A 26,155-nucleotide genomic window follows, 5' to 3' on the forward strand; every position below is an offset into this window, starting at 1 on the left:
CGATCATACCTGATAATAATCTGCAATTTTCTGGAATTTAATTTTTCGGTCATGTTAGGGATGTATTTTTACATGTAGAAAATGCGTCCACAATATGACCTAAAAATCAAATTCCAGAAAATTGCAGATAATTATCGGTCTACTGGACTAAAAGGTGTTTTTGGTAGAATATCAGCCCTAAAAATCACAATAGTGGTGAGTTTTTGGGTATGATGGTGAGTTTTGTCTATAATTTATATCTCTCGATGGATGTAACTGAAAATTCTGAAAAAATTCTCAAGTAACGTCTGTAACATCTGTGATTTTTGCAGAATTTTTGGACCCCTACTTAGAGGTAAAAATATTTTTTCAAATATTCTTCGTTAAATGAGGATATGTTCCGCCATTTAAAAAACATCTGAGTAAATTACATAATGTAGGCACATTCCATGAAGACAAATCAGGTGACCAAAAACGGTAGTAGCACTTTTGTCTAGCATATGGAAAAAAAATCATTGAATTTTTTCATCGTTAAATAAGGGTCAAAAAATCTGAAAAAATCTCGGATGTTTACCCTCCATACAGACATTTTTTGAGAATTTCTACCGATTTTTACGTTAACACACCAGAGAGAAATAAATGAGAAACAAAATTCACATTTTTGTTAATAACTCCACTTTGGAGTTTCATACGCCACTCCACTGAAAGTAGTTCTAGGCCAAGACCTTTCGAATGATTTAGTTCCTTTAGTGTCACTTTTTACATGCCAACCCTATTTTCTTTCCATTTTTTTTAGTTTTTAGGAAAGTTTTTCGGCAATGCCATTGTCATTTTCCAACTAGGTTCAATGCGCCGCAGGCAAAATTTGTATTAAAATTACATTCATTTGACTATTTCAAGTTAGATAATTGTAATTTTTCTTGTGGGCAGATCTGGATTCGCAGGTGGGACTTAGAGGGGCGCGATGTTCCTTAGTTTAGTCCCTGTAGAAATGTCATCCGACCAGTTGTCACGAAAACACAATTTTCTCATGGTCTATTGAGGGGAGAAAATAAGGCAAAACACAACGCGCGCATAAAAATGAAGTTTGTGGAACAGAAAGGCAAAGCTAATCAAGTGAAGGCGCTTCGATTTTGGGAAGACACGATTCGGTTTTGTATCACTCTACTGATGCTTCTTATGTAATTCCTTATGTAATAGTAACTTCGAAAGATCCCCCTATATCCATCTGTCTATGCCACCAAAAGCAGTCAAAAACACACCAATCTATATTAATTTTCGGAGAATATAGACAGAAGAATGCTTGACATGTGGGTTAGTAGGCATTTCTTTTCGCCTAAAAGTGTATACTTCCGTGTAAAAGAACGTAAGAGCACAGAACAGGGAAAAGACAGAAGAAGAAAAAAGTTTTGTGGTGTCGATTGCCTGGTAAATATATTCCATATATGGATAAATCATGGATTTAAGTGCGATGTTGAAATCGTTTGTGATGGAAATTAAAAATTCTTCAAAACGACATTGTTACATTTTGTTGATATACATTCACGCCGATAATTGGAAGCATTTAAACTCGACTGCGCTCGTGATCTGTAAGAGCATTTTGTGGAAATGTTTAGAGTTACACGACATTGTAATTGCGATAGACTTTTAACTAAAGTCGCTGATGGCATGAAGAGTTTTGTTACCAAACTTTTGTTGGTAGACGTGCCTGTACAATTTTATATTTAATTATGCAATAGTGCTGCGCGTTACTTTGAAGACTAGGATTCAGAAATTTCCGGCAAAGAGCATTTAATTTGCGTGTGTCAAGAACAGTGTCTCGAAATATTATACCAAGTGGTAATAAGACTACTTTAAAATCTATCTCTCTCAATTGTTGCGAAACAATGTTAGGAAATTACCTGAGTAGGCTGCTATTGGATATAATAGGGAACATCAGATTTTCTGAACAGAAAATCCAAACGAAAACACAAACAGAAACACAAACGGAGAGGGCAAGTTTGACAGATTCACTGAAAAATAATTAAATTGTGACTGCAAGGATTTTATTTAAACAAAATGCTATTGTGATGCGCATGATCCCACGAGTCCGGTAGACTAATTGTTTCCTCAATCGGATCAATATATGCCGAACAATAAAACATTCCAAAAAATAGACTGGTCCGATTAGAAAGTTCTCGAAATGTGGAAGAGTGGCTCGAATCTGCGGCCAGGTTAGTTAGTCGCGGTTATTGGCCCAACAAAAATAATTTTCAAAAAAAATTACAGATCACTGAATTGGCGATTTTCAACGAAGGGTGCGGCGCGTAGCGGAAATAAATCGAACATACTTATGTCCTATGTTCATGTATAAAATCCGCTTTGCGTTAGGCATTTCAAATCTAATTGCTGGAGTCTGAAATGATTGTCATTGTCATTGTAAAGGGTATTTGCTGCCCTCTTGTAGCCAGAAATGTGAAATTCAATAAATCATTAAAATGAAAGAGAAAGGTTTTTCAACATAGAAAGTGGTGACAGGCCGGAAGCAACGCCGTCTGTTATCATTTCTCTGTCAATCGTGCAGCTAAATCGAAAGAAAAAGCTATCAAGAAATCTCAAACGGTAATGTCAATCAATTATGAAAATGCACAACAGCCCCAACTGCTGGGGAAAACGAGATAAAACTCTGTTCGCCACAATGTCACCCTAACAGTGATTGAAATAAAAATAAAAAGTTTATTTTCTACCTTTTGTGATGATTGTAAGAAACTTCAGAAAAATTATGTCTTTCTTCTCATATCTATGCAAAAACCTTGTTCGCTTGATGATTTTTCCGGAAACAATATACACATCTCCCTACGGTCCCCGCACACATGCATATACATAGATACAGTCAGCCAATTCCGTACAATATATATGTACGTATATGTATATGTATATATGTACATACACGACATACACACAGCCATTTATGCTTTTGTCGTATGTTGACTCAGTATGATTAGATTACACTTCTTCAAAGACAATTCTTGATGTTGAAGGCACGAAATAAGTGAGTTATCCGTAAAGCGGGGAATGCTGAGTACGATGTTACAAGATGACAAAAAAAAGTGGAAACCGAAAACCATAAAAAATCCACCTACAGGCAATGCTTTGCTCTCTTTTTATGACACAAATTTTACGCAACGACAGAACTTTTACAACTCTAAAATGAAAAAATAAAATGATAAACTGAACCCCAATTAAACGTTTGGGTTAACAACCCAATTTCCCATCGTATAAATCATCCTATCTCAATTAATCTAAGCAATTTTTTTTCTATTCCCCCCGCTCCCCACTGCCGCACCGAAACAATAACAATTTAATAATGGAAAAATAAATTTCCAGTGAAAAAAAAGAGAACTGAAAATGAAAATAATCTGCCCTCATAAATTTTACACATTTTCACAAATCATCGTCTATTTTTATCAGACCACTTTAATATATCCATTTTTAAGCTTTCTGTCATCCGGGCCTGATTCCTTTTTCATTTTTTTTGTCGCCTATTTTACGTCGTTATGTACTACATGAAACATTAAACCGATTTTTTTTCGTCTTCATTCTGTTGGTTTGATTCTCTTTAAAGAACCAACAATAGCATCGTCGCAGTCGCTGTTGTTAAATTATTTTTGTATACCTGAGAGTTATACATCATCAACAAATAAATTGTATAGATATGGAAACGGGGCTGTCTGTGATGAGATACGTATATATACGTAGCAATAAAAACGTATATCTAGATCCATTTTCATGCAAATAAAAAAATGAGGAGAAAAAAAGCACCGACAATATACCTGTAGGCAATTTGCACGTGACCATCCAGGTAGCTGAATATTTCCACACAAATGGCTTGTATGTGACGTGCACAAAGCCATGTAAATGATGTTCAATGAACAGGAAAATGCGATATCGATACACAGGGTCTATACAATTTAAAAGGATACATGGTACTGAACAGAGAGTACACACACACAATTTAGGGTGGTGCAGATCGGTATGTGCACTGTTCTCGATCTTTGTGAAATTGTTGGTATGCAGAATTAGCACATGAGCCCTCAAACTGAAACATGATATGAGAGTAGACGGACAGTGAGGACATAAAGTTACGGCAGTCTATACGCCACATGTTGCGGGAACAAGTTGATATCTATTGTGAGCTTTACTATATATGCTATACAGATATGATTGATTTCATTGTGGTGTATTGACATTAATCATAACTCAATTGATGTTTATTAAGATCTGCTCACCCATGGATGCGTTCAACTTTGTTAACAACAACGCATATCAGTGCCTTTCATCACTGCCATGTGTGGTTGTTGGTATGTCAGCGTAGTGGTCGCTTCACTAGACATCACATCTGTGTCATGTATAATGTGTCATTAAATCGGATGATATGAAGAAAGTTAACTTTCATTTCATTTATGATTCACTAGACTGTTTGTGTCAGACGACATGCTTAACCTGAATTCCGGACCACGCCTATATGCTGGCAAACCTTTCGGATTTCTTCTGGTGCCAATTATATTTCCGCCTAAACTTAGACTCAGATATTTGTACACGTAATTCATTGTTAAGAGGAATCTACACATGGCTTAATTGTTGCCGACATTTGGGGGAAAGATTATTATTATTATTTTGATTCAAACTTTGGACTCGCATCCTTTTTGGAAAAAGTACGACCATCGTTTGGTGCTAAAATGTGTTAGTTTTCAGCAAAAATTTAAATGTTTGTGGTGATGTAACCTAACTCCGAGAACCTAACTGCGATAAGTGTCAATTTTCGTGATTGAGTTAAAAATGGACTGAGGTTACATCACCACAAACATTTAAAATTTGACTAAAAGAAAGCTAACACATTTTAACACCAAACGATGGTCGTTCTTTTTCCAAAAAAATGCGAGTCCAAATTATCATCAAAAACGTAACATTTTTGTGCCGTAAGTGTGCCTAAAATTTGAATTTTAAGTGAACGATTCGATGAAAAAGTGAACCGAAAAATACATTTCAACGCTTCATTGTATGCAAATGACGCTACGTTAGAAAGACCTCCGCACTTTCTATTTTGAATTTCGACCGCACTTACGGCGTGAATGTAGGTAACAATGTAGATTCCTCTTAATGGGTCGCATCATTCTTCTGTGTGTACAGATCGTTGAGGGCACCAAATATCCCGATGCGCCTTTTGCTTTTTGGCGCTCCTCAGACCAATAAAGTTTATTTAGGCGCCTCTGGGTCTTTTTCAGACAATTCGCCCGATGCACCTTTTGGTAGACAGTCCGGCCGTGAAGCTTGGGTATGCTTAGGACCGTTACTTACACGTTATGCATTGAACAAAGATCTTATACAGAATTTGCCTTTGGTGGAATTGAATCCGGGTTTTCTTGGTGCAAGGCAAGTGAGCCAATCCGTTCCTCGAAAAATGTGAGTAGAATTGCTATTCGAAATGATCCACCCTAATTATTGACGACTACAAAATACACACATCCTCACTTTTCCTATCATTGATGGTACTGAATAAGGCATTTTTTCCCTGAATATAATACTCAGACTGAAACGTACAATATCTAGTACAATATCATCCAGTAATATATCACTCTATGTATAACAAGTATAACATAATGTGGAGTTAGCGAGAGGAGAAAAAAAACACACAGCGGCATTGTACACTGGATGGTGTGGATGCTATTGATGAAAAGTGAACAAATCCATATAATGAGATATGTGAAAATTTTCGAGAAGAGGAACATTTTGTTTAATGGAAGATTCATTGAACAATTTTCCGTATACTGAATGGGGTTACTATGTATACCGGGCGTACGGGATAGGTATAATTTAAATTGTTATGAAACAGTGTACTCATCATCAAGATATATGGATATGGATACATATACGGAGGAGTTTCGTTATGTCAAAGAACAAAGTGGACATTTTGTTAACATCAATTTCACTATGCTAAACTCCTAATATACAATGGACAGACGGTTGGTGTGTAGTAGATGTATATCGTCCCCAGTTGAGTGGAAGGTGTTGGACTGTTAGTGTGGAATAATTGTAGTAGAAAATCTGTGTGTGGTTTTAATTTTATTAGATCATATGGTAAACCGATTATCGTCATAGTGTCACCTGTTCAGTGTATTTATCGCTGGAAAAGCCATAGCAAAAAGGATGAATGAAAGTATTGGACTCAATACTGTGGGCACTATGGCTGACGGTATTAATTCGGTTCTCGGATATTTTTAGTTTATTTCTGGCAAATTGGAGAGTGGGAGAAAGTTTAAAATAAACCGAAATTAATGGCAGAAGGGTGGAAAAAAGATTCTTTTAAAACAGAAAATTTGAAATGGTTATTTTCCATCTGGTTGCTGATGGTATACAAATATATACACAGCAGCTATAAGATGATTATGGTGGGGTTGTGGTCGTTTGATGTATATTGAAATTCTAAGTGAAACTATAAAACGGGGTGGGATTATTTGAATAGTGTTTCAACGCCGTTTTCCCATTCTGCATGCGGGTTGAAAAGGAAAAACTTTGAGAGGAAAAAAGCACGAAAAGAAGAAGAAAAAACCACCCACACGTCTATTATAATAATAGCTTGGCTTGGCACAAAGTTGCATGACTTTCTAATGAATAGATGTCCTTTGTAAAGAAAAGCTTCAAAGATCAACGTGCATAATTGATTCAAAATTGCATTTTGTGGGTGGCTAAATTTGCACAGAAAAATCCAAAGTAAACTGTTGCTGTCATCCCTTTGATGTTGAAGGATTTAAGATAGCTGTCCGCTAGGGTCACCTGCATTTTATGAGAAAATAATTTGGTCGAATAATAATTGGCTTTGTAAGTGCGCGTACAGAAATTCTATTTTTTCGTCGCCCAGTGAATGCGCCGAGTTAATGAGAGTAAATTTTGACAACTGCCGTTGGAATATAAACAAAATTTAATTAATTGTATGGAAAATTTTATCACAAAAATTCACCGAAAAGATTCAAAGAAACTCACCTCTTATGCTTTCCATTGTATTCGGACATAGTCTCTTTAGGTCCCCAAGGCATATTTAAACACTAAAACACTTTTTACTCGATGCAAAAACAAAATTTATTTTTTGTTTTGTCGCGACAAAACACAGAAAATATTTCGACACAACTGTGACACTCCGCTATTATAAGGACTAGAATGAATGTTTGTTGTGTTCACTTCGGCGGTAAAATATTTTCATTCAAAAAAGTGTCCGACACTTCAACGATGGTTGACATTTATTAAAACTGTAACTCTCCCACTTCTTTAGTAAGCTAACAAGACTTCGCTGAGTCTAATTATGCCACCTCTTCGAACAAAAATATCGGCTGAGGTCGAATAATTCTCCACTGAGCTTTAACGAACCTCCGCTGAGTTCTAATAATTCTGCGCTGAGCTTTGACAAACCTCTAACGAGCTCTAATAATTCTCCGCTAGGCTTCAGTAAGAGTCCGTCAGACCTTAGCACGTAGTAGTAAGGCAATGAAGCTAAGCGAACACTCAATAAGCATCAGCGGATACCTAATAATTGTTGCTATGCTTTAATAAGACTCCACTTAGCTTTGGCAGATCTCCGCTGAGTGTCCGATTCGCTCCATTAAGCCTTCCTGCAACTTGCTTAGGCCTAACGGACACTTCCTGAAGCCTAGCGGAGAATTATTAGAGCTCAGCGGAGGTTTGTTAAAGCTCAGCGAAGAATTATTAGAGGTCAGCGGAGAATTATTAGAACTCAGCCGATATTTTTATTCAAAGAGGTGGCATAATTAGACTTCGCGAAGTCTTCTTAGCTTACTAAAGAGGAACGAACATTTATTTACGCTCTGCGCAGTCTTACGAGAGGCTACATTTTTAATAAATGCTCTCCCATCGTAGAGAGAATGTCCGCTGAGCTCTCGTAAAGCTTTAAAAAATGGTCGATGAGCATTATTAAATGTATACGCTACCTTTTGTCAACTGTTTCATGATTTTTATAATATGTCCGACACTTTTTTGAATGAAAATATTTTATCACCGAAGTGAACACAGCAAACATTCATTCTAGTACTTATAGGTAGCGGAGTGTCACAGTTGTGTCGAAATATTTTCTGTGTTTTTGTCGCGACAAAACAAAAAAAAACTTTTTGTTTTTGCATCGAGTAAAAAGTGTTTAGTGTTCAAATATGCCTTGGCGACCTAAAGAGACTATGCCCGAATACAATGGAAAGCATAAGAGGTGAGTTTCTTTGAATTTTTTCGGTGAATTTTTGTGATAAAATTTTCCATTCATTTTCAGGAAACTGTCCTGTCATTTCCCAATGACGGGCCTTAAACACAATGTCATTGCTCAAAAATAATTATTTTTCATCAATACGAAAATCTAAAACTTTTTAGCCCCGTACTGTGGAACTTAAATTTTTTCTTCTTCTTCTTCTTTTTCAGCCTGTTTCTATCCACTGCTCGATGTAGGCCTCTCCAACTTCTTTCCATTTCGTACGATCCATTGCCATTTGCTGCCAGTTTGTACCTGCAATATTCTTAATTCCGTTTGTCCATCTCTCTGGTGGTCTACCTATAGCTCGTCTTTTATATGGTCGCCAGTTCATGATCTTTTTGGTCCAACGTTCGTCTGTCCTTCTTGCAATATGTCCCGCCCAGCTCCATTTCAGAGATGCTATTCTTTCCATGACATCAACGACCCTGGTTTGTTGTCGAATCCATTTATTCGTCATTCTGTCTCTGAGTGTTATTCCGAGCGTACTCCGTTCCATGGCTCTTTGTGTCACTCTCAATTTATCTTCGGATGCTTTTGTTAAAGTTAACGTTTCCGCTCCATAAGTGAGCACTGGAAGGACACAAGTGTCGAAAACTTTGCGTTTCAGACTATTATTCATTTTGCTTTTGAAAATTAGTCTGAGTTTTCCGAACGCTGCCCATGCAAGACCAATCCTACGTCTTATTTCTGCAGTTTGGTTGTCCAGACCTAACTTCAGTTTATGTCCTAGATATACATAGCTGTCGACTCGTTCAATGACAGTTTTTTCTGAAACATGGAAAATGGCTTCTCCGACCGGAAAATGTAAAAAAAATCCTTAACATCTCAGCAACGTCTTAAATTTTCCTACACACTTTTCATTGTTTGATACCCCAGTGGGGTATTACCCCACGTAAAATTCTATCTCACCAATGGTTGTTGAGACAAATTGTTTCCATACATTTTGAATGAGTCTTTTCGATATAATTATACAGCCCGATATTATTCTGCACATAAAATGCTAACAGCTTAAAAAACAAATGCCTAGGTATTGCCTTCTTCAGAAAAAATGTTTTCATTTCACCGGAATATGTTCTGTATACTGTACACACACTTGTTGCAAAATTTATACATTCAAATTAATTCCCGTTTTTATTATTATTTTTTTCTAATTTGAACTACGCTCCGAAGTAGAGTCACCAAATAAAATTTGCTACTTTGTGCTGGCAAAGCACAAATTCGTACCTTCCCACAAAAAAAAACGAACAAAAAGTAGCTTGTTTGTGTACACAAAGTTTGTAATCTCTGAGGCAAATATATCACTGTGTTATGCACATCAGTGCCGAACTGGGTCAAAGAGCCCTTCGGGAAAAATCCACAAGGCCGATTGTTTCGAATAAGGTCCATTCGCTCATCCGACTGTGTCTGTCACTATTATTGTACATTTAGTTAGTATTCAGCCGGTGACCCTCAAATAAGTGACGCATTATATTTAAGATATTTTTCAGCTGAACCACTCATTCAGTCAAAAATGCTTACGCTTGTTTATACGGGTCAAATAGTTACACGCACGCGAGTGGTAGTAGTAAAACCGTTTAAAGACGTAAGAATATTTGAATTTCAATTGTGAGTGGATCAGCTAAACAACACCTGCCACAAAATACCTCACTTATAGGAGAATGTATTGCGAGCGGAGCGAGCGAAAAATATCTTTGAAAGAGCGGAGAATCGAGAATTTGTTTCTGGTTCACGAATTTAATTAAAGAGCGTTTGGATTAATAAAGGATAAAAATTTCATCAATTGTAATTAATTTTACCCAGCGCCAGGCTTCGTTTCTTCACTGAATTGCTAACGACAATCTTTGCGTCATAAAATACTTCATATGGTGATCCTACTGTATTCTACCTATCTTATGGTTCCGATATCTCCACCACAAAAGAGACTTCATTTTTTCGTAACACAAAATAGATTTCCTACCTACCGAAATGTAGATGTGCTTATAGTGAGGATCGTTCATAAAATCTTCTGTTTTCGTATTTAACTACTCAACCACATTTTTTCGAAGCATAAAAACATAGTGCGAAAATCGCGAGTTTGGTAATCACCCGAGTGGAAATAGTTTTTAATTGAAATATTTCAAACTTATCAGCGAAAGGTCACCCGAGTGCAAATAGTATTTCAAATGAAACGTCTCAAGTACACGGAGTAATATATATTTTTCATATAAATTTTTCTTAATTTTCGATGTAAAAAATCCCAAAAATTTCTAAAACTATAATAAACAACGGAAAAGTTGTCGTCCTGTTTCATAGGTCATAGGCAAATTGAAAGGTGACAAATGACATTTAAATTTGACAAATAAATCATTGCGAATGTATGTTAAGATGAGTGCACGGTCCTTGAAAATGGTTGCAAAATGACTGAAAAATAGCATACGGTCGACTGGCTGAAACTTCTTTGAAAAATGTGTGGAATTACAGTCTAAAGTTACCAATTATTATTTTTATTGTATACAAATATCGGTAATTATTTTTCACCAAAGTTACCAACAGCGCAGGATTTGTATACCATTAGAATCCACATTAGAATCCACGCATTTAGTGGTATGCTATATAGCGTTACATGAAAAGGCGGTCGTATCCGATATTTCAAATTTTTGTATGTGAATTAGCATTCAAACGTTAACATCTTCGTGGTGTTTAAAGAATAAGAGCCAGATTTTGCTAGGTATGCATCTTTTAATGAGTTTCATCGATTGACATACTCATTTGTCTGAAATACATAGAAGAAAATGTTTACTCAATATTTTGCACAGATGAGTATGCCAATCGATAAAACTCAATAAAAGATGCAAACCTAGCAAAATCTGGCTCTTATTCTTTAAAAACCACGGAGATATTAACGTTTGAATGGCAATTCCCATACAAAAATTTGAAATATCGGATACGACCGCTTTTTTATGCAGCGCTATCTACCATACCACTAAACGCGTGGATATAAATTGGTAATTTTGGAAGGTAATTCCACACAATATTCAAACATTTTTCAGCCAGTGGACCTTATGCTATTTTTCAGTCATATTTCAACCATTTTTCAGGAACTGTGCACTCGACTTTACTCTTAAAAAGCTCATTCGGGTCTTCGCCCGACTCAGGGATTCCCCAAATTCTGAGTATGGCCGGTCCGGCACTGTGTGCACTAAAATTGAAAATATATAAAAAAAACTGGAGAAAAATCAACAAACAAAAATTTCATTCACTGAAACGTTCTTTTTGTTTTTATTTGCTGAACATCTCTGGTTATACAGCCACACACCATAAATTTGATTAAAAATATCATTCAAACTGTCTACTTAACTCAAAATTACAGTAAAATTATTATTATTTTTCGGTTGGCATTTTTTATTTTTGTGTGTTTCTACTTACATGGACGGCATTTATATGCAACTTCAACAAATTTTCGTTTTCCAGGACATGGATCACCGCCATGAGTTTTCGGTGCTGCCAAAAATTTACAATGGCTTTTCTTTTGGCAAGCTTCCACCACGTTCTGTAACAATGAATACTGAAGCGGGGGTTAAAACTGTCTTTTATTATGTGGGCACTTACATTTACGAAATATAAAAAAAAGAGGAAAATAGTGTGCTCGTTGTGTAGGTGGCGAGGGGTTGTGTGTGAGCGACAATATTTAAGCATTACAGATTCTGTAACTGTTTCGTTAGTTTTATTAGACTCACACGATACTATAATAAATGGTGAGAGGTCCTCTGTTTAACAGCCAGTTTCTAGCAAAAAATGAACTTAAACCATTAAATAGGGCTAAGGGTAGCTGAAATATCATTTTCAGGAATTTCTATGTCTTGTGGAGAACGTCCACGGTTTTCAAAATGTGACCACTCTGTCAATGAGTCTGTCATGCATCATCATGTTGCCAAGATGAAAACGATGTTGAAGAATTTCTTGGATTTTCCCAGAGAAACAGCTCACAAATAATTTGAACATCATGCATCCAAAGTGTAACATAGCCTTCAATCAACATCGAGTCTATCTATCATCAACATAAAAATTTCTACAAATTTGATATTTCTCTTGTTCTTATGAAAAATAACATTTATGGTATATAAGTGGGGTGAGCGCAGCGCCACCTGTTATCATTTTTCAGATTTTTTCAGTTTACTCCTTGACCTTTAGGATTTTTGTAAAAATTTACCAGACTTGAGCTCTGTCTTCTGGAGCATCTAATTCATAAAAATTGTCGTAAAATACCATCGATTTTAGGCAATTGCCGAAGACAATTAAAAGTTACTATAACAGAAAATCGTTGTTGCCGAAAACTATAACATTCAGAAAATTAAAAAACGATTCGATGTTTTTGAACGACATTCAACAGGGCTGGTACAAAAATCAAAAATGTTCTAAGCAGCGACAATAAAAATTGTTCTAAGTTACACCCCTGTGATCTAATTGTATCCTATACTGACTGATATTGTGTGCGATCAAATTTTGTCGATTATGCTACAGGCGCTAGAAAATCAACTATGAGCCATTATAGTGGTACCTGAGTGGAGAATACTCATACAAAAACCCTAAACAGTCAATTTTCAAGCTTTAAGAATTTCACACATTGTAGCTAGAAATTTACAAATTTTTAACTCTCTTCGCTCTTACAACTTACTTTCCACTGGCAATTTTACATGAATCTAAGCGGAATGAACTTGCAACGACAGTGAAAATTAGACTAGAGTTTGTTTGTAATTGACGATTCCTGCTGAAAACCGTATTGTGGCTCTGTACACAAGCATAATTTTATACTTGCAGGACGTATATGATTGTATGCTTTACGCTTTACATAAGTGTGTTATTCTTATTGGATGTAAGCCGCACGAATCTAAAATAAAGACCCGAATTCATTTCGTTTGGTGTCTATTTAAATTTTTTTTGTCGTGCGAGTCTCTTTGAGACGCGATAACGACTATTCTTCGGCTTGTTGACCTGTTCTGTGTTTGACCGTAGATAAATATATTAATTTGTTGCTCAAACTAAAACGGTTATCTCTTTTATGGGTCAACGAAAATATTCGCATAATCCTCTTTGGTAGGACAGATGAATTAGCATGATAATCTTGGAATGGAATTGGCATAAGTGGACCGGTCACATAGTGTATAGAAGCAACACCAAAATGTCTTCGCAGAACAATAAAATCGGTTCACATACATATATATACAGCCGACACACCCAATTATAATTCAGAAAACCGTAATTTGCGAAATAATAGCAAGTGTATTGGAAGTTTGAAGATAATAAAATTTCCATTAATTTCATGCGATCATCCTTTATGAGTTGTGCATAAATAGTATTCTTGTGGCACTGACCCAAATTCACAACTTTGAACCGAATCGTAATCAATCATCGCCGATGCATAATTAAATATTAAAGCAAACAACTTTATCAATAAATTATATTTCGAATATTTTCAGCATATAAATCTTGAGGCCAAACTCAAGAAACTCAAGAAACTCAAGAAGACATTACTCGGCGATGTATATACTTATGTATAATACGGCAATGTTTTATGTATGGATACCGTACCGGGGATGGGGGATATGGATTGAATTATAATTTTCGGGAGCGGTTGTTTTCAATTGAAAAATGATCGATACTTCTGATGTAAATCCCGTTTCTGCCATCTGCTGTAGTAATGGAAAGGCGATAGGTTAATACGTGGATGTTGTGTGTAACTTCGATAGAGTTCATTTGATAAGAATTAGAGTTAGGTCTGATCAATCTACTAAGTTGAATATAAACTTTATGCGGGTTAATTGAAATCTCCAACAATGTCACTCGTATGGTTTATCAAACCGAAGCATAGAAGTGATTCATTTCATACACGTACGGTTAATAAAAGGACTTCTGCGGAAATAGCTCTACAATAGGGTATGTGATGTGACACACCTCTAACTAATGGTGTTATTATAAAGCTCCTGAAAAGTGGTTACTTTCGCACTAAATTATTTTACCGGAAGCGTGGGCACATTTAAATTAAAGGCTTTTGCTATTCGCACACGAGTGCGAATAGTCAATTGTGAGACTATTCGCACCCGAGTGTGAATCAGTTGTGGGACTATTCGCACACGATTTTTTTTTCTTCATTTGTTTCTAGTGGACCTGCTTAGGCAAAAATTCGTGCAACTTACAAAATCGTTCTGACGATGATTGTAGGTTGTTCCGTGTCGATTCCTGATTCTAAATTGATGTTGGGCAATGACGGCAGCTCAATCGTTTACCCGTGAGCGGCCGTTATGCCACTTTTTTATGATTTTTCATTCACAAGCGAGAAGAGATGTCATTGTACTTCCAACGGATAAATTATAGAAAAACGTCCATTTTTTTTTTGAAATTTGAATCCAAAACGGCGGAAAAAATTGGTCAAAGTCGAAAAATATTTTCGTTTTTAGCCCCGTACGAAGTGCAAGGGGCTAATAGGATTACGATGCCGTGTGTAATTGATGGAATTCGAAGCAGACGGTAAGGGCAAAGTGTTTGCCTATGTTCATAGATAACGAATCCGTAATAAAAATTTTGTCTGTCCGTCCGTCCGTCCGTCTGTCCGTCCGTCTGTCACGTCAATATCTTGAGTAAATCAAATCCGATTCCAAAATTTTTTTTTCCCTGAAATATAGTCGAAATAGTGAGGCTAAGTTCGAAGATGGGCAATTTTGGGTCGACCCCTCCTGAGCTGGGGCCCCATAACTGATTTAACGTTTTCCGAAGATATCTGCGGCCATTCAAAGGCTAAACATGTAAGTGATACGTCAAATAAAAAGTATTTACAATACCGATCGACAAAAATTTTTTTTTTGGGAATCAGATGATCGACTCGTTAGTTAGACCCCTTGGAGTGAACTAGGTACAGGGTGGCAAGCCGTTTTTGCTTGTAGGTTGGCCAAATTTGAACGGATTTCGATGGATTTTGCTTTATTAGATAGGTATTGACCGTACCAATCAGGGAAAAAAAAGTTTATGAAATTCGATTCACCAGAGCGTGAGCTAGGTCTCTTGGAGTGAGCTTATATGTGGCTACTCGGCAGTACAGTGAAGGTGGTGTTTTTAGCCCCGTACGAAGTACGAAGGGGCTTATAGGATTACGATGCCGTGTGTAATTGATGGAATTCGAAGCAGACGGTAAGGGCAAAGTGTTTGCCTATGTTCATAGATAACGAATCCGCAATAAAAATTTTGTCCGTCCGTCTGTCCGTCCGTCTGTCATGTCGATATCTTAAGTAAATCAAATCCGATTTCAAATTTTTTTTCCTGAAAGATAGTCAAAATAGTGAGGCTAAGTTCGAAGATGGGCGATTTTGGGTCGACCCTTCCGGAGCTGGGGCCCAATAAGTGCCTAACTGGTTTTCGACGATATCTCCAGACATTCAATCACTACACTTGTAAGTGATACGTCAAATGAAAGGTATTTACAATACCGATCGACAAAAAAAAGTTTATGAAAATTGGATGACCGACTCGTGAGTTAGACCCCTTGGTGTGAACTAGGTACAGGGCGGCAAGCCGTTTTTGCTTGTAGGTTGGCCAAATTTGAACGTATTTAGATGGATTTTGCTTTATTAGATAGGTATTGACCGTACCAATCAGGGAAAAAAAAGTTTATGAAATTCGATTCACCGGAGCGTGAGCTAGGTCTCTTGGAGTGAGCTTATATGTGGCTACTCGGCCGTACAGTGAAGGTGGTGTTTTTTGTTAATATCTCGAGTAAACTTTGACCGAATTTCAAATTTTTTTCTTGTTTGAAAGGTATTATTGAATGTAAAGCAGCTGTACTAATTTCCACAAAATGGCCTAACAAAATGGCCGTCGGCCGCCATTTTGGATTTTTGTAAAAACAATAGAAATCGGTGAAAATGATACTTACAAAGTTACTGATCAGTGGGAAGTGATTGGTTATGTGTGTGGGGTGTTTCAAGCATCCCAAATATGGATATCTATTTATAAATATATACAGCTACATTGAGCTATATAACGGTGTAGATAGTTCTTTTGAGCTATATACTAGCATATTTATTAGTAAAATGTTTATTTATAAGTATTTATAGGTTAATATAAATTGTTGCAAAAATTTTTAAGTTTGGGTTACAGTTGAAAGGAACGTCGTACGGGGCTTCGTAATTGCGCTATGCGCAATTTTTAAGACGTGCACATTTCATAAGAATTTTAAGTTAGTAGGTTTAGGGTAAGAGTAGGGCGACCGACGAACTAGGGTCGCGTACGCAATAGATGTACGGGTTCGTACGGGGCTCAGTCGCAGCGAACGCTCCGACTGTTCTGACGGCTCGTTTCATTTGTTTTTATCACATCAGCGCCCGGTAAGTTGACATTGCTGTGTATGATACCACCTCTCGTAAGAGTCACTTGACATCACTGTTGTTGCTGAACGCGACTCAGTGATGGTAAAATAATTTACGGTCACTGTTTGCAGCTATTAACTGTGATGGTAAAGTGCGGCCATTTTAATTTATTTCAAAACTCATTGTTTATGTGGCGAAGTGTATGCCGATAAATCAATGGTTTGATCATGGTTGGCTATTGCTTAGTTAACTGTTCTCTCAAAATTCAATGTTTTAGATTTTCAACTGTAGCGAACAGTTGCCATTGATGAATAAATAAAATGTTCTCGTAAATTGTGTGGTGCAAATAATTTTATAGTTGAATTTTGTGCAGCTCATTTATGTAAAAAATCGTAGAAACTAAATAATTGATCGATGGTGTCTTACGTGTTGTGTGTATGTGTGATCAAAATTTATTGTTGTGGTTTCAACGGTACCGAACGCTAATGTGATAAAATGTGTTACATACTTTGTCAAATAAGTGAGTCATATGCGCTTGTTTGAATGAGTGCGCTCGTATATATCCTCGTGTGAATTATTCCACTCGTTCCGCCTTCGGCTCCACTCGTTCCACAAACTTTCACACTCAGATATATACTCTCGCACACATTCAAATTCGTGGAATCATGACTCAATTACTTGACCAAGTATGTAACATACTAAAATAGGTGAGCTCGTTCTGGAGATATGTCAGTAACAAAGGAGTCACCACATGTTTTTCCAATGTTTTTCATGTAAAAATGCATCGAAATTATTATTCCCTTGACTGAAAGTCAGGGTCTTACACCAGAAAATACCGAAAAATGTGGGTAACAAAAAGGTTCATTGTGATTGAAAATGTATGAAATGCTATGAAAAACGTTAAATGTGGGTAACAAAAAATCGTTGAGGGCTCGTTATCGTTAACTTGAGTAATTTTTAACCAATGTGGATGATTCTTTTTAGCCCCGTACGAAGTACTGGGGGCTTATAAGATTAATATGCCGTTTGTAACACGTCGAATTCGAGGCAGACAGTAAGGGCAAAGCATTTATGTTATGTTATGTTATGTTCATAGATGACGAATCCGCAATAAAAAAAATGTCCGTCCGTCCGTCCGTCTGTGACCCCTCTAGCTTGAGCAAATCACAACCTTTTTTCAAAATTCTTTTTTTTCCCCGATTGGTATCGACAAAAGTAAGGTCAAGTTCGAAAATGGGCATGGTAGGGTCGGCCCTTCCAGAGCTAGGGCCCTATAGGTGTTTTTCAGTCTTTCGACGATATCTACCGAAATACGCACGCAATAGCTGCTTGTGATATATCAAATGAAAGGTATTGACGAGTAGAACAAAGTTGCTGAACATTGTTTTTGGGTAAGATCAAAGGTCGTTACTAGGCCCTAAGTGTTTTTTAGCCCCGTACGAAGTACTGGGGGCTTATAAGATTAATATGCCGTTTGTAACACGTCGAATTGGAAGCAGACAGTAAGGGCAAAGCATTTGGTTATGTTCATAGACTACGAATCCGCAATAAAAACAAGGCATCAGAACAGTCGGAGCGTGTGCTGCGACTGAGCCCCGTACGACCCGTAAACCTATTTTGCCCGAAACCATTATACGTCTCTAGCCCTAATAAGCCCGTTCATCTTTAAAATTGCGCTTAGCGCAATTACAAAAGCCCGTACGAAGTACTTCTCAAGTATAAAACAAAAGTTTACGATGGAAGGAATCTAAGGAATCCGAATTTACAACTTTTTTTACCAATTTTCTTTCGGTATTAAATTATCTGTCAAACGAAACAAAAAGTAGCAAAATCTGATGAAATATTCTCGATTTATGTGCCAAAAACATACAGGGCCACAAAGCGGCCTTAGTCCAAGGGACCAAATTTGAAATTTTTTTCACCAAATTCTTTTTGGTATTTTTTGGTATTGGTAGTTACCTTCCATATAAATCAAAAACTAGCAAAATCGGATGAGATTTACTCGAGCAATGTGCAAAAAACACTTAGGGCCGAGTAGCGGCCTTAGTCCAAGGGACCAAATTTGAACAATTTTTTGCCACGTTCTTTTCGGTATTCAATTACCTTCCATAAAAAACTAAATCTAGCAAAATCGGATGAGATTTACTCGATTTATGTGCAAAAAACACTTAGGGCCGAGTAGCGGCCTTAGTCCAAGGGCACAAATTTGAAACTTTTTTCGACATCATTCTATTCGGCATTCAATTATCTCTCAAATGAAACAAAAACTAGCAAAATCGGATGAGATTTATTCGATTTATGTGCAAAAACTACTTAGGGCCGAGTAGCGGCCTTAGTCCAAGGGCCCAAATTTGAAACTTTTTTCGCCACGTTCTTTTCGGTATTCAATTACCTTTCATAAAAAACTAAATCTAGCAAAATCGGATGAGATTTACTCGATTTATGTGCAAAAAACACTTAGGGCCGAGTAACGACCTTTGAGCCATCCCAACAAGCCCACATTGCATCTTACCCAAAAACAATGTTTAGCAACTTTGTTCTACTCGTCAATACCTTTCATTTGATATATCACAGGCAGGTATTGCGTGCGTATTTCGGTAGATATCGTCGAAAGACTGAAAAACACCTATAGGGCCCTAGCTCTGGAAGGGCCGGCCCTACCATGCCCATTTTCGAACTTGACCTTACTTTTGTCCATACCAATCGGGGAAAAAAAGAATTTTGAAAAAAGGTTGTGATTTACTCTAGCTAGAGGGGTCACGGACGGACGGACGGACGGACGGACATTTTTTTTATTGCGGATTTGTCATCTATGAACATAACCAAATGCTTTGCCCTTACTGGCTGCTTCCAATTCGACATGTTACAAACGGCATATTAATCTTATAAGCCCCCAGTACTTCGTACGGGGCTAAAAATGTCCGTCCGTCCGTCCGTCCGTCCGTCTGTGACCCCTCTAGCTTGAGTAAATCACAACCTTTTCTCAAAATTCTTTTTTTCCCTGATTGGTATCGACAAAAGTAAGGTCAAGTTCGAAAATGGGCATGGTACGGTCGGCCCTTCCAGAGCTAGGGCCCTATAGGTGTTTTTCAGTCTTTCGACGATATCTACCGAAATACGCACGCGATAGCTGCTTGTGATATATCAAATGAAAGGTATTGACGAGTAGAACAAAGTTGCTGAACATTGTTTTTGGGTAAGATGCAACCCGGGCTTGTTGGGAGGGCTCAAAGGTCGGTACTCGGCCCTAAGTGTTTTTTGCACATAAATCGAGTAAATCTCATCCGATTTTGCTAGATTTAGTTTTTTTTGGAAGGTAATTGAATACCGAAAAGAACGTGGCGAAAAAAGTTTCAAATTTGGGCCCTTGGACTAAGGCCGCTACGCGGCCCTAAGTGTTTTTTGCACATAAATCGAGTAAATCTCATCCGATTTTGCTAGATTTTGTTCCATTTGAGAGATAATTGAATGCCGAATAGAATGATGGCAAAAAAAAGTTTCAAATTTGGGCCCTTGGACTAATGCCGCTACTCGGCCCTAAGTGTTTTTTGTACATAAATCGAGTAAATCTCATCCGATTTTGCTAGATTTAGTTTTTTATGGAAGGTAATTGAATGCCGAATAGAATGATGGCGAAAAAAGTTTCAAATTTGGGCCCTTGGACTAAGGCCGCTACTCGGCCCTAAGTGTTTTTTACACATAAATCGAGTGTATATCATCCGATTTTGCTAGTTTTTGTTTCGTTTGAGAGATAATTGAATACCGAAAAGAACGTGGCGAAAAAAGTTTCAAATTTGGGCCCTTGGACTAAGGCCGCTACGCGGCCCTAAGTGTTTTTTGCACATAAATCGAGTAAATCTCATCCGATTTTGCTAGATTTAGTTTTTTATGGAAGGTAATTGAATGCCGAATAGAATGATGGCGAAAAAAGTTTCAAATTTGGACCCTTGGACCAAGGCCGCTACTCGGCACTAAGTGTTTTTTGCACATAAATCGAGTAAATATCATCCGATTTTGCAAATTTTTGTTTTATTTGAGAGGTAATTGAATACCCAATGGAAAGTTGGCAAAAAATTTTGGGTTTCTAAAATAATGTCGTAAATTGTTGGTTTTATTTGAGAGGTACTTCGTACGGGCTTTCGTAATTGCGCTCTGCGCAATTTTAAAAATGAACTTCTTCTTCTTCTTCTTCTTCTTCTTCTTTTTCAGCCTGTTTCTATCCACTGCTGGATGTAGGCCTCTCCAACTTCTTTCCATTTCGTACGATCCATTGCCATTTGCTGCCAGTTTGTACCTGCAATATTCTTAATTCCGTTTGTCCATCTCTCTGGTGGTCTACCTATAGCTCGTCTTTTATATGGTCGCCAGTTCATGATCTTTTTGGTCCAACGTTCGTCTGTCCTTCTTGCAATATGTCCCGCCCAGCTCCATTTCAGAGATGCTATTCTTTCCATGACATCAACGACCCTGGTTTGTTGTCGAATCCATTGATTCGTCATTCTGTCTCTGAGTGTTATTCCAAGCATACTCCGTTCCATGGCTCTTTGTGTCACTCTCAATTTATCTTCGGATGCTTTCGTTAAAGTTAACGTTTCCGCTCCATAAGTGAGCACTGGAAGGACACAAGTGTCGAAAACTTTGCGTTTCAGACTATTATTCATTTTGCTTTTGAAAATTAGTCTGAGTTTTCCGAACGCTGCCCATGCAAGACCAATCCTACGTCTTATTTCTGCAGTCTGGTTGTCCAGACCTAACTTCAGTTTATGTCCTAGATATACATAGCTGTCGACTCGTTCAATGACAGTGTCACCAATTTTGATTTCTCTATCGTCCCTGATGTTGATCATGACTTTTGTTTTCGATAAGTTCATCTTGAGGCCAACTTTGGAGATATCGTCGAAAAACAGTTAGGCACTTATTGGGCCCCAGCTTCGGAAGGGTCGACCCAAAATCGCCCATCTTCGAACTTAGCCTCACTATTTTGACTATCTTTCAGGGAAAAAAAATTGAAATCGGATTTGATTTACTCAAGATGTCGACGTGACAGACGGACGGACGGACAAAATTTTTATTGCGGATTCGTCATCTATGAACATAGGCAAACACTTTGCCCTTACCGTCTGTTTCGAATTCCATCAATGGGTTGTGATTTTCGCCATCTTGTTTTTGGCAAAAATTGCATGTATGTAGAAAGACTAACAGATGACGCTAGGAGTAACTCTATGATAAATTTGAATATTTGTATGGAGGATGTGAGATTTTTCTGAATCTAAAAGTTTTGGAGTGCGGAAATCAAAGTTTTTGATTTTTCTTGTTAAAATTAAAATGTTTTCTGTCGTATAAAAATAGTTCCGCATGAAATTTCAAGAAAAAATAATTATTCACTGGAACTATTTTTAAACGATGCAGAACGTTTTATTTATAACGAGAAAAATCAAAAACCTCCATTTCCGTACTCCAAAATTTTTAAATTCAGAAAAATCTTACATCCTCCATACAAATATTCAAATTTATCATAGAGTTACTCGCAACGCCATCTGATTTCCCCTGATTTCCCCTCTCGTTGAACGAAACTATATCACAACCCATTACACACGGCATCGTAATCCTATAAGCCCCTTCGTACTTCGTACAGGGCTAAAAATCTGCGTCGCAAAGTGGCAGGAACAGACCTACAAGAAAATTTATCTGCCACGTGTGACGCAGATTTTTTTTGGTAACATTAAAGTTTTTCAGGTAAAACCATCGATATAATATAGGGTAGATAAGTAATGTCAAAGCAACTTTATGAGGAAAGATCACATGGATGTATGTGTAGTGTAACGTAACTTACGTTTTGAGAAAGCGCGCGAAACTCTGCATTTCTCAATTTCCTTTTTCTCTTCGTTTTGTGTTGTGATTCGTATTTTTTGCACTTGTATGTGTGCTATTGTTGTTTGTTTACATGATTGGTCATCATAAAATTGTCATTATTTCGGTGGCTTTGGCAAGTATTTTAAGCACTGTTAAACAAACTTAGCAAGCACAAAATCTGAATTAAATCACGTCGATTTCGATAGAAATTATTACATTTTCGCATCTGTTCAACTTTGTTGGTGATTCCTTGTTCAGAGGAAAAGATACGTAGCTATGATTTGGGCTACTGCTTCTAGTGTTTCTTGCACAGACAATACTTCTCCTTGATTTCTGATCATGGATTATGGAAGTTCTATTTTTGGAATGCGATTGACGTTTTTTCCTATGGCTCCTAAACTAGACATTTTTTACATTTTTGATAATTTTTACGGCAACCATTTGACTTTTAACAATTTTGAACTCACCAGAGGTCAGTTCATGAAAGTAAATAATGTCTTCATGGCCCTCAGTCTTTCCTATCCTAGAACTATAGAACTGCAGGGAATTCAGACGATTCTTCTTGTTCCCCTCCTGTTTTCAGAAGAGATCAAGAAAAATCGTCTCATACTTCCTACTTATATGTCCTCTAGTTGCGAACCTGTCCAAGTATTATTCAAAGAAACGTCTAATTTCTGACTTCTCGCTGGGTGAGTATTTTTCTTCCTACTTCCATCAATTTCTCTTTGCTCGTAAATACGAATAAAACCGCATAATGAAAATTTAAAATCATACCTCAATCCGTATCACTGCCGCAACATAATTACGTAATAAATCTTACTTTAAATACGATTTTCACATTAGGTTAGATTACACCTTGCATAATGTATAACGTTTAACGGTTTTCGTAACGAACGCACTATCACACTTTATCATACTTAGACCCTCTATTTATCCTGAAAAAGTGGAATTATTAATATGACTGAGCTGAGCGCTCATTTTTCTCATCTTAAATAGCATAAATGATGAAATCGCTGCTATAATTAACACATGAACGTGCCACCACGTATGCAAGGAGGTGCGGGAATCGTGGTTTTACAGAAAATGAAAAGCATTTCTCTAAAACAATATATAATTGAGATAAAAAATGTCTTGCAGATTGTTCACATATTTCGAAACATGGTTTCTATTCGAACGAAAACATAACACCACTGCACTCACGAAACATTTATTCGAAAATGATCACATCAACATTGATTTTTTAATACAAATCCTAGAAGTTGAAATCATGTGTGCATTGACTTTTCATACACACGAAATTATTCTGTGAGATCTTTTATTGTAAGTTGCCAACATTGCTTCGAAAAAGTGAAACAAAACAAAACAAATCAAAACAAAACAAATCAAAACAAATCAAAACAAAACATGTTTCGGCCACTTGGCAACAAATTACAAGATCTGTTTTAAGGATTAATATTTGGATTTCGTTAATTATTCTTTTATGGTAGCTTAATTATGATTGGACTTAGAGGTAAACAAAGTGAAACATAAAAATATTGTAAGTATTAGGTCGCGAAACAGCACAAATTAAATTTGTTTTCCGTAGATTTCCCACGGAAAAACAATTTGTTTTTAGCTGTTTCGAAGCAATTTAAATTAAAAAATTTAAAATTTTACTTTGTTTACCTCTAAGTTCAATCTCAATGATGCTACCTGGAAAGAGTGATAATCGAAATCCATGTATTAATCTTTAAAACAGATCTTGTAATTTGTTGCCAAGTGGCCGAAACATGATTTGTTTTGTTTTGTTTTGATTTGTTTCGTTTTGATTTGTTTTGTTTTATTTTGATTTGTTTCGTTTTGTTTCATTTTTTGAAACAAGCATGGTTTACAAAAAAGTCATAGAACAATTCCATGTAATGTTTGCACAGTGTACTCTTGCGAACTTAAATGAAAACAAATCAATGTGATTATTTTTGAATGAATAATTGGTATGGTAAGTGCAATATAGTGTACGTTTTTGATTCAAATAGAAATTCTTCTTCGAAAAGATTAATCGAATTGCGAAGACTTTTTTATCTCAAATTATTTTGTTACACAGAAATGCGTTTCATTTCGCTATCAAACCATGATTACCGCACCTCCCAACTGTGTGCGTATATTACAAGGATAAAACAAATTTTTTATTAGAGGTTTATGCAATGATGACGACATTTCACATGGTTTTTTATGGGTTGATGGACGATTTCCCAGTATTAGCCATGCTAATGGAGGCCCTTGCCATTGTTACTCTTCTATAATTATTAACAAGAAAAATTGAGGGTCTGATGGCCTTTGTGCATGATGTTTCCGGAACGGATCTGTTACTGAAATAGACCGACCTTTTTGCATGTAATAATTGTGATACCCTAAATCGTGCTGATGCTCCAAATCGTGCTAATACCTCAAACCAATGGATCCTATAGGTGAAAAAACTGAATAAGTTGACCACTCCAACCCCAAAATCTGACTGTAAATTCTCAGAATATTCCGAAATGTGTGCCATGGTTTAAAATGACTCCTAATTTTGCAATTTAGGAGTGTTTCAGACTAACTTTAGGATTGATTTTAGAAGCTCTTTGACTGGTTTAGGAGTTTCTCAAGTTCAAATAATGTTTCAAGGACGTAAGGAGCAAGATTTAAATTTCCATTGTTGAAACCGAACGTTAAGATAAAATAGATAAAACCTAGATTTATTATAAGATACAGATAATCTTGCAGATTTTAAGGAGTTTTAGTAGGAATGACAGCCTTGTATGTGTTGCACTTTTTCGTTGTGCATATTGTAAGCCCACAGCAGCTCCCTAGCACCGTCAGACCACAATAGCTATGTCAAGTGGAGGATATGCCCGACATAACTGTTGATGAAGTCAAGGACGCAGTAGCCGAGATGAAAAACAAAAAGCCTCCCGGAGAAGATGATGTTTCAGTGGAAGCCATTAAACTGGGTGTAGACTCCTTATTAAAGGCAATCACGGCTTTGTTTAATCAATGTCTCCAATGGGAAGAAGTACCAGAAGCCTGGGAAAATGCGGTAATTACATTGCTGCATAAAAAAGGAGACATAACAAAGCTGGAAAATTACCGGCCCATAAGCCTATTGTCAACACTCTACAAGTTGTTTATGAAAATCATTACGAAGAGGAACACTAACAAGTTCGACTTCTACCAACCTGTTGAACAAGCTGCTTTCAGATCTGGTTTCAGCACAAACGACCATTTGCAGGTGATGAGAACGCTTATTGAGAAGTGTCGTGAATACAACATCGACATAGTCTTGCTATTCATAGACTTCGAAAAATCTTTCGATTCAGTGGAAACATGGTCGATATTGGACGCATTAGACGAATGTAGAGTAGACTCAAGGTACTCCAACACAATTCGATATGTGTACAAAAATGCTACTTCATGTATAAAACTTCATAAGAGCACGGAGAAATTCAGAATCGGCCGAGGTGTAAGGCAGGGTGACACTATTTCACCGAAATTATTCACGGCGATTCTGCAGAGTGTTTTTAGGAAGTTAAACTGGAGTAAAATGGGAATAAAGATAAATGGAGAGTACCTGAGCAATCTCCGCTTCGCTGATGACATTGTACCGATAGCAGCGAATATAGGTCAGGCTCAGCTTATGCTACAACAGTTAAGTGAAGAGGCAATCAAAGTTGGCCTCAAGATGAAC

General features: G+C 36.9%; 1 protein-coding gene across 3 annotated transcripts in view; it reads right to left on the reverse strand.

The window, feature by feature from the left end:
- LOC119083016 (protein eva-1 homolog C-like) overlaps window positions 1–26,155 on the reverse strand; it is a 316,459-nt gene that overhangs the window by 82,832 nt on the left and 207,472 nt on the right. For all 3 annotated transcript variants that reach the window (XM_037192653.1, XM_037192654.1, XM_037192655.1), the window contains exon 6: window positions 11,672–11,810. In XM_037192653.1, coding sequence (XP_037048548.1) covers window positions 11,672–11,810 — 139 coding nt within the window. The remainder of the gene's footprint in view (window positions 1–11,671; window positions 11,811–26,155) is intronic.

This window comes from Bradysia coprophila, unplaced genomic scaffold, assembly GCF_014529535.1.
Source record: "Bradysia coprophila strain Holo2 unplaced genomic scaffold, BU_Bcop_v1 contig_538, whole genome shotgun sequence".
In the NCBI taxonomy this organism is placed as follows: Eukaryota; Metazoa; Arthropoda; class Insecta; order Diptera; family Sciaridae; genus Bradysia; species Bradysia coprophila.